Genomic DNA, 20,804 nt, shown 5'->3' with positions numbered 1-20,804 from the left:
ATGGAATACTTTGGAAGCATTTCCCCTTAACGCCTGCTCTCAATTTAGTTGTCAGATCTTTGTTCATGATTTGAGGAGGAATTAGAAGATATCACTTCCTATTTTCTATCACATACAGTTGGCCCTGGTTTCCAACCTGAATAAAACCTTAAAGATGCACTAATGTTAGCCATTATTATTTACCCTTTACTTTGTGAATAATCTCTCCAACTCTTACCAATCCACAATAGATATACAAGCAATTGTGATATTCTCCTAGAGTCAAAGAAGTAGCAATTACCTATCTACACATTAGATTAAACCACAATTGTCACTAATTTAAAATAATTAAGACAATTTTTAAAAACTTAATACAATTTTTAAGGAAGTCTCAGTTAAATTATGTACATTTTCCCACAATTGAAAAGAAGTCTCAGTTAAGAAAGAGTAGCAGAAACATTAAAAAACCCAGTCCTCCCTCACCTAATTTATTTGAAACCCTATGATATAAAACAGATTAAAGAAGAGCTGCTCAGCTTAAAGCACAAGTAGGAATCAGGGCCCTTTTTACTAACTCTTTTTTTCTCCCTGTCTGCTTGAGCCATCCTTTCCTACTCTCAATCCTTGAGGAACATAAAAAATACATAATTTGAAAAGAATTGATTCTGTTTATCAATAGGGAAAAAAAATTTTCATTTATTTTATCCATATTTTTTGCTGAAAAAGGTATATTAATATTAATGTCCATGTTAAATATGAACATTAGCCAGGCATCATAGCACGCTCCTGTAGTCCCAGCTACTTGGGAGGCTGAGGCGGGAGAATCACTTGAGTCTGGAAGGCAAGAGACTGCAGTGAGCCAAGATCACACCACTGCACTCCAGCCTCGATCACAGAGTGAAGAATTTTTAATGCTTAATTCCAGGCCAGACAAGGTGGTTCACGCCTGTAATCCCAGCACTTTGGGAGGCCGAGGCGGGCGGATCACTTGAGGTCAGGAGTTCAAGACGAGCCTGGCCAATGTGGTGAAACTCTGTCCCTACTACAAATAAAAAAATGTGTACCACCACAGACATGGTGGTACACACCTGTGGTCCCAGCTACTTGGAAGGCTGAGGCACGAGAATTGCTGGAACCTGGGAGGCAGAGGCTGCAGTAAGCTGAGATTGCACCACTGTACTCCAGCTTGGGCAACAGAGCGAGAACAGACTTTTAAAAAAAATAAATCACGGCCAGGTGTGGTGGTTCACGCCTGTAATCCCAGCACTTTGGGAGGCCGAGGCGGGCGGATCATGAGGTCAGGAGTTCGAGATAAGCCTCACAAACGTGGTGAAACCCCGTCTCTACTAAAAATACAAAAATTAGTCAAGCATGGTGGTGTGCGCCTGTAGTCCCAGCTACTCAGGAGGCTGAGGCAGGAGAATTGCTTGAACCTGTGAGGCGGAGGTTGCAGTGAGCTGAGACCATGCCACTACACTCCAGCCTGGGCAACAGAGCAGGACTCCGTCTCAAATAATAATAATAATGATAATAATAATCACTACTACTACCACCAAATCATAACAACAACAACAAAAAATCAAAACATCACTAACAGGGACCTGGCATGGTGGCTCACACCTGTAATCCCAGGGCCATGGGAAGCATAGGTAGGCAGATTGCCTGAGCCCGGGAATCCAGGACCACCCTGGGTAACATGGTGAAAATACGTTTTTCCAAAAAACATGAACATTAGCCAGGCATCGTAGCATGCTCCTGTAGTCCCAGCTACTTGGAAGGCTGAGGCGGGAGAGTCACTTGAGCCTGGAAGGCAGAGACTGCCAAGATCACACCACTGCACTGCAGTCTGGACCACAGAGGGAGAATCCTGTCTCAAAAAAAAAATCACTAACGGCATTACGGGAAACATTTATTTCCAATAAGATCTATTTATATATGTTCATGATTTGTTTAATTTTATCTGAAGGAAGAAATATGTTGCCCTAATTCTTCCGTGATATTTCTCAAACTAGACTGCCAAAGGTAAAGATACTGTTTAAAACTTCATACTTGGCCGGGCATGGTGGCTCACGTCTATAATCCCAGCACTTTGGGAGGCCGAGGTGGGCAGATCACAAGGTCAGGAGTTCAAGACCAGCCTTGAACTGGTGAAACCCCGTCTCTACTAAAAATACAAAAATTAGCCAGGCATAGTGGCGCATGCCTGTATTTCTAGCTACTCAGGAGGCTGAGGCAGGGGAATCGCTTGAACTTGGGAGGCAGAGGCTGCAGTGAGCCAAGATCGCGCCATTGCACTCCAGCCTGGGCAACAAAGTGAGACTCCATCTCGAAAAAACAAAAACAAAAACAAAGCTTCATACTCACTAACAGGGCCCAGTACATGGTTTACACATAGGTATTAGTGGCTAAAAAAATTACACTGTGAGGCTGGGCATGGTGGCTCACACCAGCACTTTGGGAGGCCGAGGCAGGTGGATCACTTGAGGTCAGAAGTTCGAGTCCAGCCTGGCCAACATGGTGAAACCCCATCTCTACAAAACTAGAAAGATTAGCCAGGCGAGGTAGTGCATGCCTGTAATCCCAGCTGCTCAGGAGGCTGAGACAGGAGAATCGCTCTACCTGGGCGGTGGAGGCTGCAGTGATCCGAGACTGTGCCACTGCACTCCAGCCTGGGCATCAGAGCAAGACTCTGTCTCAACAACAACAACAACAACAACAACAAAATTATATTGTGGACTTTATCACTGGGAAATGTAGGAAAATATGTATCAAATAATTTAAAATTTGGTGATTTACTATTTGAATTCATCTGAAAGCATCATATACAAGTAATTACTTGCAGAAAACACAGTATTATCACTATATTACTGTAATGAGCTAAGGAATAAACATAAATCACATAATCTAAAGTATTTACAATGAGTTATAAAATACTAAATAAGCACAAGCTGTGGGCAAAAATTACTGATATTACATTTTGCCTGCTTAGAAATCAGTTTCTTTCTTCTTTCTTTTTTTAAGAGACATGGTCTTGCTCTGTTTCCCAGGATGGACTGCAGTGGCACAATCACAGCTCACTATAACCTTGAACTCCTGGACTCAAAGGCTCAAGCAATCCCCCTGCTTCAACCTCCCAAAGTGTTGGGATTACTCGGTGTGAGCCACCATGTCCAGCCAAGAATCAGTTTCTATGAAATAAAATGTGTGCTAATTACTAGGCATATTTATGGTTGTGTTTTCTATTTTCTAGGTAACATTTAGAGGCAACGCCTTCCAAATTTTATTGGTTTTTAGAAATATAAAATCCAGCATGCCCACACCAGAAGTAAAAGCATTAAAAAACACACTCAAAAAGTAGTACAGAATTATTTCCTCTAAATGGCCTAGTTTACTAAGATTATACAAACTCAGCAGCTGCCAAATTATCTAAAGATACTGCATATTTATTTTGAGAGAATTAATTTGCTTCAATCCTCATTGATTTGCTTTACATTAATCTCTTTTTTGTACACTTCTGCTTTAAGGATTAAATGCAAATAATGGTAAGTAATGAATGACTAATAAATGTGGGACACAATTTTTTAATCATTAAAAATACATTAAAATAACTTTAAAAAACCATGTAGGCATGTAAATATTGCAAACAAATAAACTGATTTATCTCAAAAATCTGGGAAATGGTTGTCTACATTAACAATGACAGGAAAGAACTGAAAAAGCCTAGCTGGGACCCTTTAACACTACTACTGTTGCTTTCTTTGAATATCCTCAGAGACAAATTCATTATGGGAAGCTGTCAAAATCATTTAGAACTAAGTCTGATATATTGGGATTAGAATGAATGCTTGACTTTATTGAAAAAGAGAAGCATAAAAAATCATTTTAAGTAAATAATCTATGTCTGATTGAAAAGAACGTGGATTTCTCTAGCTGACAGAGTCCATCTTCTATATACATACTTGTTAACTTTCATGTTCACATCTTTATTATCTTCTAATTTTTGCTTTTCTATCATAGAAAGATCTATAAAATCTCCTAAGATACTGAAATTTGAATTATCTTAGCATTTTCATTTTAATTAATGTATTTTGAGGCAATGTTATTACATACACAAAGCTCAGAAGACATATGTTTTCATTCTAATTTATTCCTTTGATAACTATATTGGGACTTGTAAAGTCTTTTGTATGTATGAAAAAGGTGAAAGAACAAAATAACAAGATAAAAGTACAAAGAGAAACAAACTTATTGTAACAAGCACAAATATAAGATCTAAGCAAGACAGACAGGGAAGCTTACAATTAGCATGATGCCTCACTTCCCTGGTAGGATCCACAGTGCCCTTGCAACAGGAAGTCAAACTGTAATTGGTGGGTAGCTCATATACTCATTTTCTACCTCTCAAAACTCCAAAAGCAACGTTTAAGAAAAGTACAGCCCATTCCTAATGTCAGATTCATCATCACAAATGATATTTATTAATAAGCAACTTCATGAGTATGATTCTGTATCACTCTCAGTGGTAAACTAAACAATACAGCTAAAGAAACAGTGTTATTTCATAGTTTAAAGAGAAACATTTAGATGACAGGCTACATTTTAAAAAATGTTTCAATTCTAAATAAAGATGACTGAATATCGGTCAGTTTTCTAGTAGTAAAGTTCTTCTTGTATTAAAGGAATGTTTCAGTCAGTGAAAGGTACAATGAAAGGCAATGAATTAAGCACTATTGGCCTCACTGATGCCTTGCTGATACTATCCCTTGCTTCAGACCTAGGAAAATTAGCTCATACCTAACCTCAATGTGCCCTCAGCATCCATTTCCACCATCTTAAAGTGTTTACAGCCTATGCAAGATACAAGGTTAAAACTACATTGCTCAGATGCCCTTGCATTTATGCTTCTACACATGAATTAGATTCCATCAATCAGATGCACTTATTTAAGATTTGAAAGGTGAACATTTTATGGTCATTGTCCTTCTGCTTTGAATGCTTCTGTTACAAGCACCATTGTAGAGATGTGGGGGTTTTCTGTTGTACTGTTCCAGTGTCTAGTTTCTAGCTTTGTGGGAGTTGTAGTGAAGGATTCCTGATTCCGTGATTACAGTAATGACATCATGTTCTTGACTTCAATAGTGCCACTAGCTGAGAAATAACAGCTCTCCTGGCCTATCTGATGATGAGCTAAGAGTCATTACAGGAAGCCAAGCCTACAGAATCATTCTACAGACCTTCCAACAATAACAACAACTACAACAGCCTTTTCACACACGCTATTACACGGTGAAGAAACTGACAAACGTTTAGCTACACCTACCAAAAAGAAATGAGAAAATACATAATTACAGTGGAATGAAACTAGGTACATTACTATTGACAATACAGGAATTATAAAGGAATGTTATGAACAACTTTATGCCAATAAATTAGAAAACTTAGAAAATCTGAATTCACCTAGAAAAAGTAAACAGGCCAGGCGTGGTGGCTCATGCCTGTAATCCCAGCACTTTGGGAGGCCGAGGCAGGTGGATCACCTGAGGTCAGGAGTTTGAGACCAGCCTGACCAACATGGTGAAACCCCATCTCTACTAAAAATACAAAATTAGCTGGGAGTGGTGGCGCATGCCTGTAATCCCAGCTACTTGGGAGGCTGAGGCATGAGAATCGCTTGAACCCAGGAGGTGGAGGTTGCAGTGAGCTGAGATCGTGCCATTGCACTCCAGCCTGGGCAACAAGAGTGAAACTCCATCTCAAAAAAAAAAAAAAAAAGGAAAGAAAAAGTAAACACATTGAATTAGGAATTTAAAATCTTCCCCAAAAGAATAATCCAAGCCCAGATAGTTTCTCTAATGAATCCTATCAAATATTTAAAGAAAATAATGCCAATTCTTCACAAACTCATTCAGAACCCAGAAGAAGGAACACTTTCCAACTCATTCTTTAAACCCAGTAGCTCTTTGCTGTCAAAGACAGAAAATATCATCATAAGAAAACTACAGGCCAGGCATGGTAGCTCATGCCTGTAATCCGAGCACTTTGGGAGGCTGAGGCAGGCAGATCACTTGAGGTCAGGAGTTCGAGACTAGCCTGGAGAAGATGGTGAAACCCTGTCTCTACTAGAAATACAAAAATTAGCCAGATGTGGTGGCTGGTGCCCATAGTCCCAGCTTCTCACGAGGCTGAGGCACGAGAATCACTTGAGTCTGGGAGGCAGAGGTTGCAGTGAGCCAATATCGCGCCACTGCACTCCAGCCTGGGCTCTGACAGAGTGAGACTGTCTCTAAATAAATGTATAAAACTATGGATGAATATCCATTACTAACACAGACACAAAAGTACTTGAAAAGCTGGTTTAATATTATAGTAACATTACTGTCCCATATTACTATAGTATGGGACATTAACCTCACAATCAACCTCAACAGAGGCAGAAAAAAAGCATTTGACAAAATCTAACACCTATTCACAACAAAAACTCTTAGCAAACTAGGAACAGATAAAAAATTACTCAAACTGATAAAAAGTATCTACAAAAAACCTCACAGCCAACACCATACTTAATTGTGAAGGACTAAATGCTCTTCACGTATAAGAAGTTGCTTTTACCACTTCTATTTCACATTGTACTTGATCTTCTAGCTAATACAATAAAGCAAAATGGCATTCATAAATTGTTCAACTGCAGATATGATTCTACATGTAGAAAACCCCAAGAAATCCACAATAAAACAAGAATAAAGAAAAGCAGTGTTAGGGATACAAGATAGATATATAAAAATCAATGGTATTTCTGTGCACTATTAACAAAACAATCAAAAAATAAAATTTAAAAGCAATTCCATTCACAACAGAAATTAAAATAACAAAATAAGGATAAATTTAACAAAAGAAGTTCAAGACTTCTACACTGAAAATTACAAAACTATTGATGTTAAAAATGGCCACGATAGTTAAAAAAGATAAAATGAATAATAGGCTAATTTAATATATGGATTTAAAATTACCAATTAAATATAGTAATTTATCAAAATAATTCTACATTATGCCAAAGCAAGGTTCATTCAAGAAAAATACAATTCAGTGTTAGAAAAAGCATAAGCATCAATTGGTGCTAAAAGGTACTTGATAAAATACTGTTTTGCTTCTAATTAAGAAACAGTAAAGTAAAACAATTTGAATATAATAAATTATTTTTCAAAAGTAGATATTCTAAACAGCAGAACACTAAAGCTCATTCAACTAAATGAAATAGATGGGGGAGGATGCTATCACTAGTATAACTCTGCCTTAGAGGTAGAGAATGTGATAAATCATTGGAAAAGAAGAAATGCAATTATTGCTTTGGGCAGATATCAAGTATAAACAGATAACCAAACACTACTAAAAAGCTACTAGACTTAATGAGAAAAATTTATAAGGTCCCAAGATATAAAACAAATATCCAAATATGAACAAGTTTTGTCTACATTTAGCAAAAAAAAAAAACCTAAAAAAAGGAGCGGAAAATAAAATTTTATTAAAAATAAGAAAAATGGTAACATATATGGGAAAAAAAATTGACCAGAAAAGTCCAGAACCTAAAGTAAGTAAATTATAAAATCTCACTGAAAGACAGAAAACAACCCAAACAATAGCCAGGGCGCAGTGATCCCAGCACTTTGGGAAACTGAGGTAGGCAGACTGCTTGAGCCCAGGAGTTTGAGAACAGCCTGAGCAACATGGCAAAACCTCATCTCTATGAAAAATACAAAAATTAGCCAGGTGTGGTGGTGCACACCTGTAGTCCCAGCTACTTGGGAGGCTGAGGTTGGAGGATCACTTGAGCCAGGGAGGACCAGGCTGCAGTGAGCTGTGATTGTGCCACTGTACTCAACCTGGGTGACCCTGTCTCAAAACAAAAACAAAAACAAAAAAAAAAGAAAACCCAAATAAAAAAGACACCCCATGTAACTGTGGAAAGCCATAGTATCACAATAATGCCAATGGTTCTAAAATCAGCAAATAAATACAAGGAAGTCTGATAAGAATCCCAAAAGAATTTTTCTAGAATTGGAAAACTATAAATCTTAAAGCTTACATGGAAAATTAAATGAGAAAAATAACTAAGAAATGTATGAAAATGTATAATAGTGGGGAAAACTGCCTAGCAGATAGCGGAAGCATTTTTAAAGTAGGTTCCTATTTTCCAAGAAGGAGAAAATTTGATAATATTCATATCTGGCATTGGTACAAATTAATTAAATACTGATAAAATATATCCATAAATGATGGCCAGTGACTGTGTTTATAAAACAGAACATACACTCAAACTCAATAAACTAAGAGTATATATTTTAATTGAATACATATTAATAATAAAAATAACAACTATAAGAACTTTACACAAAGAATCTTTTTTCCATAATCCTCATAACAGCCCCAAACAGCTCTACTTCTATGTTAAAGATAAAAAAAACTTGGAAGAAAGTTAAAGAACTTGCTCAAGGTCACATTTCTAATTCGTGACAAAGTAAGTATTTAAACAAGACAGAAGTAGGTTCAAATGAAAACAGCATGTAATCATTAAAAATAAATTCTATAAGCTAAAAAAAAGAGAATTTTACCCACATCTACATTAGTCCATGTCCTCCTTAAACTGAACTATGAAATTATGTCAGTAGCCCAGTGACACACTGAATTGAACAAAAGGAAAAAGTATACTGACATGGTTTAAATTATGCATTTCCTTTTTTTAGAAGTTGCTACTGTCTCTATCATATGGTGCTAACTTGTATTTTTCTTGTAAAACCCTGATATTATTAATAAAAAATAAGACTTCACCATTCAGAAGCCAAATTACAAGTATTTACTATTTTAGTAAATATTCAAGGGGGAAAATATCAAAGATAAAAAAATTAAGGGTAGGGTGACCATATGATTTATCTTCCTTCCAACTCATGACACTTTTGTGAATGAAAGAGGGCACTAATAGTAAATACAACGGTACAAACGGTGTGAACTAGGACTATCCCAGGCAAACACAGACATATGGTCACCTTAGTTAAGAAAAATAATTTACCAAATGATTATTTGGTATGATAATAATAGCAAACATTTTTTGAATACTATGTTAGCATGAACTCCATGATACAAGACTATGTCTTATTCACTGTCCCTAGATGAGTGCTTTGTGCATAGTAGGGACTCAATAAATAATTGTTGAAAGAATAGTTTGCCTTAAAAAAAGTGTTCCCGTGCCTATACAATATAGCTTAATAATAGCTTGTTTAAATGTTATTATGACCTTATGTTTGTGAATAAGTAATAAGCATTAATTCATGCATATAAACACTAAGAAAAATGACAAAAATTAACAAATTCATATCTATGTATTAAAGATAAGTGACAGAATAGTGCAATTAAGGTACAGCACTAAATGAGTAATGATGGCATACTGTATACTTCTAATTTAGAGCCTAATAATAAAAACAACATTTAAACCTACAAAAGAGTTATTTGTTTTAAAATGCTCTCCTATCCTTACCATGATATTTAACCAACATCAAAGGAGGACAAATCTGCTTTCATTTCTTACCTGCACAGCCGAAAGCCAAATGGTATCTGGAAGAGGGGCTGAATTTAACACAGCACACATTAGCCTTTGCCTCAATGCTTGCCACTGAGTTGTCTAGATTGGTAGACCACAGCTTCACTAAGGGCAAAGGACAATAAAAACAAAAAGAGAAACAAATAATACATTAGTAAATGCTTCTGTAACTTGGGTAAGTTTGCTTATTGCTCCAGAAATCTTTTTGTGCCACTCTAAAACATTTGGTTTACTAGGACTAAAAGTGTTAAAGCTGCATGTATTTGTCTGTTCTTGCACTGCTAATAAAAAGATACCTGAAACTGGGTAATTTATTAAAAAAAAAAAAAAAAAAAGAGGTTTAATTGACTCACAGTTCCACATGGCTGAGGAGGACTCACAACAATGGCAGAAGGTGAATGAGGAGCAAAGTCATGTCTTACCTGGGGCAGGCAAGAGAGCCTGTGCAGGGGAACTCCCATTTATAAAACCATCAGATCTCATGAGACTTATTCATTACCACGAGAAAAGTATGGGAGAAACCACCTGCTATGGTTCAATTATCTCCACCTGGCCCCATCCTTGACACATGGGGATTACTACAATTCAAGGTGAGATCTGGGTGGGGACACAGCCAAACCATATCACTGAATGACTGAATAACAGAATAACATTAAAACCAAGAGAGCTTAGTTTCCATGTCAAAAATCAATATAGATAAAAAGGTAGGGCACGGTGGCTCATGACTGTAATCACAGCACTTTGGGAGGCTGAGGCAGCAGATCACTTGAGCTCAGGAGTTAAGAGACCAGCGTGGGCAACATGGTGAAACCCTGTCTCCACAAAAATACAAAAGTTAGCTGGGCATGGTGGTGCAGGCCTGTAGTCCTGGCTACTCAGGAAGCTGAGGTGGAATAATCACTTGAGTCCAGGAGGCAGAGGCTGCAGTGAGCTGAGATCATGCCACCAAAAAAAAAAAATGAAATGAAATGAAATAAAATAAAATAAAAAAAGAAAAATCAATAAAAAGGAAAAATCAATATAGATAAATGATAAATTTATACTCAGATGTAACACAGACCCACAACTAAGACATAAAAGACAGGAACAAAAAAAGCAATCTGGAGCTAGGTGGTATATTTGTTTTTTTTATATATATATAGTTTTATATATATTATTCTTTTTATTATTATTATTATTTTCGAGATAGGGTCTCCTCACTCTGTCATCCAGGCTGGAGTGCAGTGGCACAATCATGCCTCACTTCAGGCAGCCTCTACCTCCTAGGCTCAGGTGATTCTCCCCACTCAGCCTCCCAGGTAGCTAGGTGTGTGCCACCAGGCCTGGCTACCTGTTTTCTATTTTTTTTGTAAAGACAAGGTTTCGTCACGTTGCTGAGATTGGTCTCAAACTCCTGGGCTCAAGCAATCTGCCCACCTCAGCCTCCCAAAATGTTGAGATTACAGATGTGAGCCACTGGGCCCAGCCAATTATTCTTTAAATGTGTGTGCGTATGACTGTATACTGATATACATCATAAATATGAAAATGTACACAAACATCTTTAAAGCACTTGGAAACTGTTCTTATTTTATCTTTCAATTAAGAATTTCGTGATTTTAAATTTTTATGTAGTAATTCAGTTACACAACTTAAATATGTCTAAAGTAATATATTCTAGAATTATTTAGTTAAATTTCAAAATTTTGGTTTTGGATTTGAATAAGTAGTCTAATCCAGTGATATATATTAAAATTTGTAATGATTAGGGAGAGCAAAGCTAACTAAGCAAAATAGGTCTGATTTGAAAGCAGAAGCAGAAAATAAGTTGCCATTTTACAAAGGTACCAGAGCAACTATCATATCATTTTTCAACAATAAAAACAATAAGACAGGATACACCCATAAAATAGACTTTCAGTATATAAGTTGCCATCCTGGATGCACATTAGAATAAATAAATGAACATTAACAACAACAACAAAATCTTCCTATCCACCTTTCAATCTGTCCCAGTGTCCCATCCAGGACAATACCCAGATAGGGTCCAGGTACTGGTGTTTTTTAAAAAAGCTCTCCAGGTGATTCTAACATGAATTCGGGGTTGGAAACCAGTATTGGGAATGGAAGCATAGTAAAAAATCTTAGAATATTTTTAGAAATACTGATACAGTAACCTGTAGACAGCAGTGAATAAATAAAACTGGTTCCAATAAATACCACTTCTATGAAATGGGATTACATAAGAATTTAATTTAATATGTGAAATCTTCAAGTAGAAATTAATCATTATCAAAAAATGTTGCTAATATACAATCTGATAAATTTATTAGCTTTCCCACAGTAAACTAAGACGCTCAATATTAAAATAAGAATCATTATTATTAGTAGTAGTTTTTTTTTGAGACAAGGTCTCAAACTGTGCCACCCATCCTGGAGTGCACTGGCATGATCATAGCTCACTGCAGCCTTGGACTCCTGGATTCAAGTGATCCTCCCATCTCAGCCTCCTGAGTAACTAGGACTACAGGTGCACACCACCACGCCTGGCTAATTTTTTTTTTTTAAGTAGAGATGGAGTAAGATTTTTAAATAGCAATATTTGATTTGTTGCATGTTATTCTCCAATAAGCATGATGTACTATTTCAATCAAAACACAATCATTTGGTCAATCACGACACACAATTCTAAGATGAGATGGCTACCTGGAATTAAAAGTCAACATGCCGAACATAGAACTTAAAAATTAGATTATTAAGCAGACTTTGACTGGATTATACTCTAACAGCCTAGGCCCAAAGGTAATTCACAATAGACAAGTATGGAGAACTTACTGTGCCCATAACCCCACTTATAATCACTAAAAACCTTTACAAACAAGCATTATGTATCATTGTTTAATGTTAATTAAATATAAGTGAGAAAAAAACAGTACTGACAGAATGATAGTTAAGTTAGAAGTGTGGCAGGTCTTTTCTAATTTCATGGTAATTTTCTCAATGCAGTAATCATTAACATTATTTAAATAAGTCACAACATTAACCCCCATGATTATAATTTTCAATATATAAGATATTAGAATTCAATATAACTGTCTGAGCTACAAGGGTAACTAAGATTAAAAATAAAGATACACTAAATGAATACAGCATGGAAAAGCGGTATAGAGATTACAATAATTTTGGTGGTTATTAAACAAAACAGGTGTTAATTGTGTTCCCCAAAAAGACATGTTTCAGTCCTAACCCCAGGTACTTGTGAACATCACCTTATTTGGAAATAGGGTATTTGCAAATGTAATAAAGTTAAAATTACATCAGACTAGATTAGGATGGGTCCTAAATCCATTGACTGGTGTCTTCATAAGGAGAGAGAGATTTAGAGACAAAGGCACAGTGAGAAGAAGGCCATGTGTGAAGAGAGCCAAGACTAGAATGATACAGCTACAAGCCAACAAATAATAAGAATGACTGTCAATAACCAGAAATTAGGAAGGAGACAAGAAATAATTTTTCCCCAGAGCCTTCACAGAGAGTGTGGCCCTGCCAACAATCTAATTTTGGGCTTCTGGTCTCCAGTACTATGACAGAACAAATTTCTGTTGTCTTAAGCCAGCCTGTTTGTGGTATGCTTTCTTATGGTAGCCCTAAAAAACTAATACAACAAATATAATGAAATAATATTGAAATCTATTTAATATCCTAAGATGGCATCACAGATCGAAAGATAAAATAGTATAATCTTTTGGAGGAAGTGTAGAAGAAATCAACAAGTGTGAGAAGAAACTAAGCCAAATATAAATGAGGCGATCCTCAAAATAAGGAGACAGTATACAAATTAATAAGAACATCTTTACTGTTACTTTTTCCTTACAAGGATGGTAGTAAGAATTTCATTTAACTTCCAAAATTTAAATTTCAGAATTTATTGATGAAAATTCCCTTTGAAAGGTAAATTTAAAAGAAAATATCATCTTCTAGGTGAAGAGCTAAAGCAATTAAATCAAATAAAATACACCATATTTATTTACATATGGCCTCCTTTGGCTCTCAGTAAATAATCAAAAGAGTAATCATTAGGAAAATCATACCATAATTAGGAGGTTAAAATAAAGAAACATACTCTATCTCGTTGGCCATAAATTTGTTACTTAACACTAAGTGTTCTATACAAGTTTTATTTCTTTAACGTTAATGTGTAAAGCGTCTTTTAAGTGTCACCTAATTTTTCAGTTCGATTTTGAAATACTGAATCTTAAAAAATCCAACTACACTACAGAATAAAGTATATCATCTAATAATCTGTAAAATTTGAGTGAATCATTCCCCAAAGTAGTTTGCTAAAATTGTTTCCAAAAATAGAGAACAAGATATTGCTTATCTATAATAACATCAGATTCAGTTCCAGTGTGCAAGGTTTATGTTTCTGAGTTTCTCTGACAGGGCCTACTACATGTCTATTTGCATCAAAGTATCCTAAGAAAGAATTCATTACCAAAGAAAGAGAAAACAGGGACAGAAGTCTGACACAGTAAAACAGCCCAAAGCTTTAATGAGGATGTGCAAATATGAGTAAGTTTCATATGTAATTCTTCCAGACTCGCTTCTAAACTACTGTCCAGGTCCTACAGAAAACAGAAAGTTATCCATATGAGTAAAAAGGGAGAGTGCTATTTCAACAAAAACTACCATAAAACTGAGGGGCAATGTGTATTGTTTTATACCTCTATAAAAAGTATGAAAGATTAAATACAAAGATGTAAACTTTAACACTGTTTACCAAATATAAATAAGCTTGACTCTTAAAAACCTTGTCAAAGGGAAACAACAGACCTTGTATTAGTAGCTAGACATTGTCATACAGCAAACTGCCCTAAAGCTTAGCTACTTAAAACAGCAAACATTTACTATCTCACAGTTTTGGAGGTCAAGAATCTCAAAGCAGGTAAGCCAGGTAGTTGTGGCTCAGTCTCAACACACTGTAGTTGCGCTGTCCCTGCTAGGACTCTAGACTATTAAACTACCACTTCCAAGCTCACTCAACATGACTTTTGGCATAAGGCTTCAGTTCCCCACCATGTGGGCTTGTGACAATGCAGATGTTTCTCCCAAACCAAGCGACTGTAAAGAGAGAAAATGATGAAGATAGAGGCTACAGTGTCTTTTATAACCTAATTTTAGAAGAGACATCTATTGGTCACATAAATGAAGCCTGGAACAAGGTAGGTGAAGGGGAACTACACAAGCATAAGAATACTAGGAGGCAGAGATCCCTGGAGGCCATGATGGATGCTGATCAACATAAGTCCTTAACATTTCATTTAAATTCAAGAGAGAATATACTTAGTAAAGCTTTAACTTATAGGAAAGGTAATTATCTCTAAAGTTATAAATTATAATAACTGTTATCATAATGCTATTTATTAACAGTTATTTAATCTGCTGATGAAAAAGTAGAAGCATTACAATCAGCATGAGTTTCAGTAACTGATTTCTAAAATCTACCAAGACTTCACAGTTGTCACTTGTGCATTAACTTATGCAACCAAGAAAATTTGGAATGAAGGGCCAGGTGCGGTGGCTCATGCCTGTAATCCCAGCACCTTGGGAGGCCGAGATGGGTGGATCACTTAAGATCAGGAGTTGGAGACCAGCTTGACCAACATGGTGAAAACCCCATCTCTATTAAAAAAACACAAAATTAGCCAGCTCTCAGGGGCGGTGGTGGGGGGAACATGCCTGTAACCCCAGCTACTTGGGAGGCTGAGGCAGGAGAACTGCTTGAACCCGGGTGGTGGAGGCTGCAGTGAGCTGAGATTGTGCCATTGCACTCCAGCCTGGGCAACAAGAGCAAAACTCTGTCTCAAAATAATAATAATAATAATATTAAGGAAATCTGGAATGAAGAAGAACGTGTAACTTCTGCTATCATACAGTCTAAATTCTTCAAACTCACATTTAAAGAAAAATACCATTAAACAATGTGTTTAATTGAAAGGCAAGATTATTTATTGCAAACAATTTTAAACATATTTAAACATATTTAAAAAGGAAAATATATTTCTCCAAAAGAACCTTTAAAATGACTCATAAAATTCCTTTCTGATTAGCTGTTACATAATGATGGTTCTTTAACATGTAATTATGTGCATATATACTTGGAACTAACTTATTTTTAAAATATACAGCATATGTAGGAAAAATATTCATATGAACTGTTTTTATTTAAGCAATAAAAAAATAGCTGTTTAAAAAATTCCTCAGTTAAACATTTACTAAACACAAAATATACAAAATAAGCAAAATATATTTGTATAAAATAAGTGATTTAAAATATTCTCTAACTATAAAGTTATCACAAAGGCAATATTTTATATGATCATCAAACAGACAAGAGTAATAAATACATTTAAGTAACACTAAATAATACTCTTGAGATGGGCTTAAAAGCATTTGAGACTTTTACTGCCAAGCTAAGAGAGTAAGCCAATCTCTCTCACTTTGAGTTTACTCTGGACAATATCCAAAAAACAAAAGCAACTATATGAGGAAACTGAAAAAGTAAACAAAAATAGTCATTTCCAGGAGAGAATTCTAAATTTAAATGAAATTCAGGAGATGAAGAGTACCATTTTTCCCCCTCTCTTCTCCCTTGGCAAGCTAAAGTCAGCACCTCAAGCAACAAACACTAAGTAAAATTGTTGTGTTTATTAATGGCTTTGGCAAACCAGGGGATTGGGAGTAATTTTTTCCTTTTTACTTACTCTTTTCCTCCTCCAACTTTTCCCCATGGGTGGGCTTCAGTCACAGAGCTACAGCAGTATGAGAAGCTAATACTTAGAGTAAAACTCTGTGTATATAAAAAAGAAGCATCCGTGATATAACGAATATGAAAAAGGCGAATCCCCATTATATTTTTCTTATTTATTCTCTTGCTTCTTTGCCCTTGTGGCGGGCCCTACTAACAGAATTCAGCAGTAGACTGGGCACTAAAGTCTCCTAAAATGAAACAACTCAACTTTCTTGACAAAGTATCAGTAAAAGGGGGCCCTGGGAGATAAAGAGTCGGGGAGAAACCTGGAAAGAAAGTAATGCAGAAAGAGATTCTACAGTTCTGTGCATTCACTGGCACAGTCACTTCTGAGCTGTGTATGTGCAAGATGGACACAAAGCAGAGCAGCAAATGCTTTGTGCACTTAACTACAGTTGAAAAGATGACCCAAGTTCTAAACTAAGCTCTAACTGGCACGTGCATTAGGCAGACTCAAAGTACCACGACAAAAGCTCTGAGAACTAAATGGATTGTTTCCTTTGACAAGGCAACAATCACCTAGGGAAAGCAAGACAGAACTTACAGTCTAAATCTAAGCCAACTGATCACCTACTAAGAAATGAAGAAACAAACAAAAAACCAACATTTCCCACACAATTTAAACAGGACCCAACATCTTACAATATAATATTCAAAATGGCTAAGAGACAACCCCAAAATTATTCAACATACAAAAACCCAAGAAAATGTGAAGAATTTTCAAAGGAAAACACAATTAACAAAGGTCAGTCCTAAGGTTTAGATGTTGGATCCCAAGACATTAAATGAAACAGATTTTAAAGCAACTATTGTAATTATAGTCCATGGGGTAAAAATAAACAAACTTAAAATTAATGGAAAGATAGAAGTACTCAGAGAATATATAGAAACTATTTTTTTAAAAGAATCAAATGAAAATTTTTGCAAAATGGAGATGACAGATGAAGGAATCATGAGCTAGAAGACAGAACAATATAAATTACCCAATCTGAAGAGAAAAAAATATTGACAAGAAAAAGAATATGAGGCCTGTGAGACAAAATGAAAGGGTCTAATACATTAACATAATTAAAATCCCAGAGGAGAGGAAAAAGAGATTACTAGCAATAGTTTGATAAGTATGTGACAAAGTAGTTTTCAGAGGAATATTGACAGGGATAGTGATATTACATATTAACAAGTGATTCAGTCCACCAAGACATAGCAATCCCAAATATATTTATGCCCTTAACAATAGTTTCAAAATATATCAGGTAAAAACACACTTACACACAAAACAGGTAACTAAACAGAGAAATAAAATCAGACTTTAACATTTCTGTCTCATAATCAATAAAACAAGGAGACCAAAAAAAAAAAAAAAAACAGCAAGCATACAGAAAATCAGAAATACAGTAGCAACAACTTTGATCTGACACTTACAGAACACTCACCAAACAGCATTTATAGTACAGTTTCTTTTCAATGCATTTGAAATATTTATCAAGGTAGTTCATATTCTGGACCATAAAACAAATAACAAATTAAAAAAATTAACACCATGTAAAATATATCCTTTAACCATAAGAGGATTAAGTTATAAATCAGCAACAGAATGATTTCTGAAAATTTTAAGGAAATTTAAAAATACTTTAAACAACCCATAGATGAACAAGAGAATAACAAGAGAAATCAAACAGAATTTTAAACTGAATGGAAAAGCAAATATAATAGTCACGAAAATAATATAATAGCAAATATAATAGTAAATAGTCATGAAAACGTGGTTTCAAATTTGTTTCAAAATTTGCTAAAGTAGTGTTTAATGGGAAATGTATATAACAAAAAATGTTCAGATTAAAAAGACAGAAGTATCAATTAAATGACATAAACTTCAATCTTCAAAAAACTAGAAAGGGAAGGAAATTAAACCCAAAGCAAGAAGAAAAATGGGCAGAAATCGATGAAATTAAAAATACAAAAATAGAGAAAAATCAACAAAACCAAAAGTTGAGCATTTGAAAAGATTAAGAACCTAATGCCAAGCTGACCTAAATTAATAAACAATAAATAAACCAGAGGACACAAAATAACAATTATCAGGAATAAAAGACAGAACATGACTTCATCACAGCTTCTCAGAGGTAATGAAAAAAACAAAAAAACAAAAAAAGCATGGTTACAAACCCTAGAGATATGAGTATATTACAAATATAGACAGTCCCCAATTTAAATAGCTCAACTTATGATTTTTTGACTTTAGAATGGTGAGAATGTAATGTGCATTCAGTAGGAACCATACTTCAAATTTTGAATTTTGATATTTCACCAGGCTAGTGATATGTGGTATGATACTTTTACCTGTATTACTCAACATTGTATTGTAAAAGTCTTTGTGTTTGATTATTTTGCTTAATTGTAGGCCAATGTAAATATTCTGAGCACATTTAAGGTAGGTTAGGCTAAGCTATGATTAGGAGTATTAAATGCATTTTCAATTTATGATGGATTTATTGGGACCGTAATCCCATTGTAAGTGGAGGAGCATTTTATGGACTTTTGATGCCCATAAATCTTGTAACAAATAAAATGTATCAATTCCCTGAAAGAAATGAACTGTCAAAAATTTCACTCAAGAAGAGACAGATAAGTTTATTAGTTCGAAATCTACTAAGGAAATTAAATTCTTAGTTAAAACCTTCAAACAAAGAAAACTACACGCCCAGAAAGCTTCACTGACGAATTCTACCAAACATTTAAGAACAAAAAAATAGGCCAGGCGCAGTGACTCAAGCCTGTAATCCCAGCCCTTTGGGAGGCCGAGGCAGGTGGATCACGAGGTCAGGAGATCCGAGACCGTCCTGGCTAACACAGTGAAACCCCGTCTCTACTAAATATACAAAAACAAAAATTAACCAGGTGTGGTGGCGGGTGCCTGTAGTCCCAGCTACTCGGGATGCTGAGGCAGGAGAATGGCATGAACCTGGGAGGCGGAGGTTGCAGTGAGCCGAGATCACGCCACTTCACTCCAGCCTGGACGACAGAGCAAGACTCCGTCTCAAAAAAAAAAAGTATAATAAGAAAAGAAACACATAGCACATAGAAGAGGAAAATCATTTTATAAGGCCAGCATTACCCTGATATCAAAGTCACAAAAAATTACAAAAACAGAAAAAAAAAAAAAAAAAAACTTCACCCTCTGAAAAAAACAAACAAACAAAAAAACCTCAAGTCAAATCTAGAAATACAGAAAAAGAATAATACATTCATGTTTATCCTGGGAATGTATGGCTAATTCAAGTTTTGAAAGTCAATGACTATAATTCATAATATTAATAAAGGAAAGAGAAACTACATGATGATAAGTGCATAAAAAGTATTTAACAAAATTCAACATCCTTCATGATAAAAATTCTCAGCAAACAAGGGAATGGAAAAAAAGGTCTTTAACTTGACACAGGTGCCTACTAAAAGCCTAATTTAGTCATTATATTAAGTGATGAAAAGCTGCAAGATTTCCCCCTAAGATCAGGAACAAAGCAAGAAACGTTTACTGTTGTCATTCCTATTTACCAATATACTGAAGTCCTTGCCAGTACAAAAAAGCAAGGCAGGAACGGGAAAGAAAGGCATACAGTTGAAAATGAAAAAGTATTAATGTCTCTATTTGCAGATGACATAATTGGCTATGTAGAAAATCCCAAGGAATCTGAAAAAGTAATCTATACCTACAGTGACTTTAGCAAGTACATTGGTACAATGTTTATATTTTAAATATCAATTGTATTTCTATAAACTAGTAAGAATGAAACATTTTTAAAAATACCATTTTCATTAGCACCAAAAAATAAAATACCTGCAAAACTTGCATGCTGAAAATGACAAAACTATGAAAAAAGAAATCATAAAAGCCCTACATATGGAGAGATAAACCATGTTCATGGACTAGAAGACTCAGTATATTAAGATTTTAATTTTTCCCAAATTGATCTATAGATTGAATACAATGGCAATCAAAATCTCAGCAGGATTTTATGTAGGTACTAGCAACTTGATTCTAAAATGTATATGAAAAGGCAAAGGAAATAGAAGAGTTAAAAATCATTTTCAAAAACAAGGATGAAGGACTTACTACTTGATTTCAGACTTACTACAAGCTACAAATCAAGACAACATGGTACAAGTAAAAGAAGAGATACGGCTGGGCGTGGTGGCTCATGCCTGTAATCCCAGCACTTTGGGAGGCCAAGGTGGGCAGATCACAAGGTCAAGAGTTCGAGACCAGCCTGACCAATATGGTGAAATGCCATCTCTACTAAAAATACAAAAATCAGCCAGGTGTGGTGGCCTGTGCCTGTAATCCCAGCTACTCAGGAGGCTGAGGCAGGAGAATCGCTTGAACCCGAGAGGCGGAGGTTGTGGTGAGCCAAGATCATATCATTGCACTCCAGCCTGGGCAACAGAGCT

General features: G+C 35.5%; 1 protein-coding gene across 10 annotated transcripts in view; it reads right to left on the bottom strand.

The window, feature by feature from the left end:
• Positions 1-20,804, bottom strand: part of COP1 (COP1 E3 ubiquitin ligase) — a 263,125-nt gene that overhangs the window by 71,201 nt on the left and 171,120 nt on the right. For all 10 annotated transcript variants that reach the window (XM_009240673.4, XM_024232782.3, XM_024232783.2 and 7 more), the window contains one exon: positions 9,557-9,673. In XM_009240673.4, the coding sequence (XP_009238948.1) occupies positions 9,557-9,673 (117 nt within the window). The remainder of the gene's footprint in view (positions 1-9,556; positions 9,674-20,804) is intronic.

This window comes from Pongo abelii, chromosome 1, assembly GCF_028885655.2.
Source record: "Pongo abelii isolate AG06213 chromosome 1, NHGRI_mPonAbe1-v2.0_pri, whole genome shotgun sequence".
In the NCBI taxonomy this organism is placed as follows: domain Eukaryota; kingdom Metazoa; phylum Chordata; class Mammalia; order Primates; family Hominidae; genus Pongo; species Pongo abelii.
The sequence above is the reverse complement of the archived record's forward strand: the minus strand, read 5'-3'. Positions and strand labels throughout refer to the sequence as shown.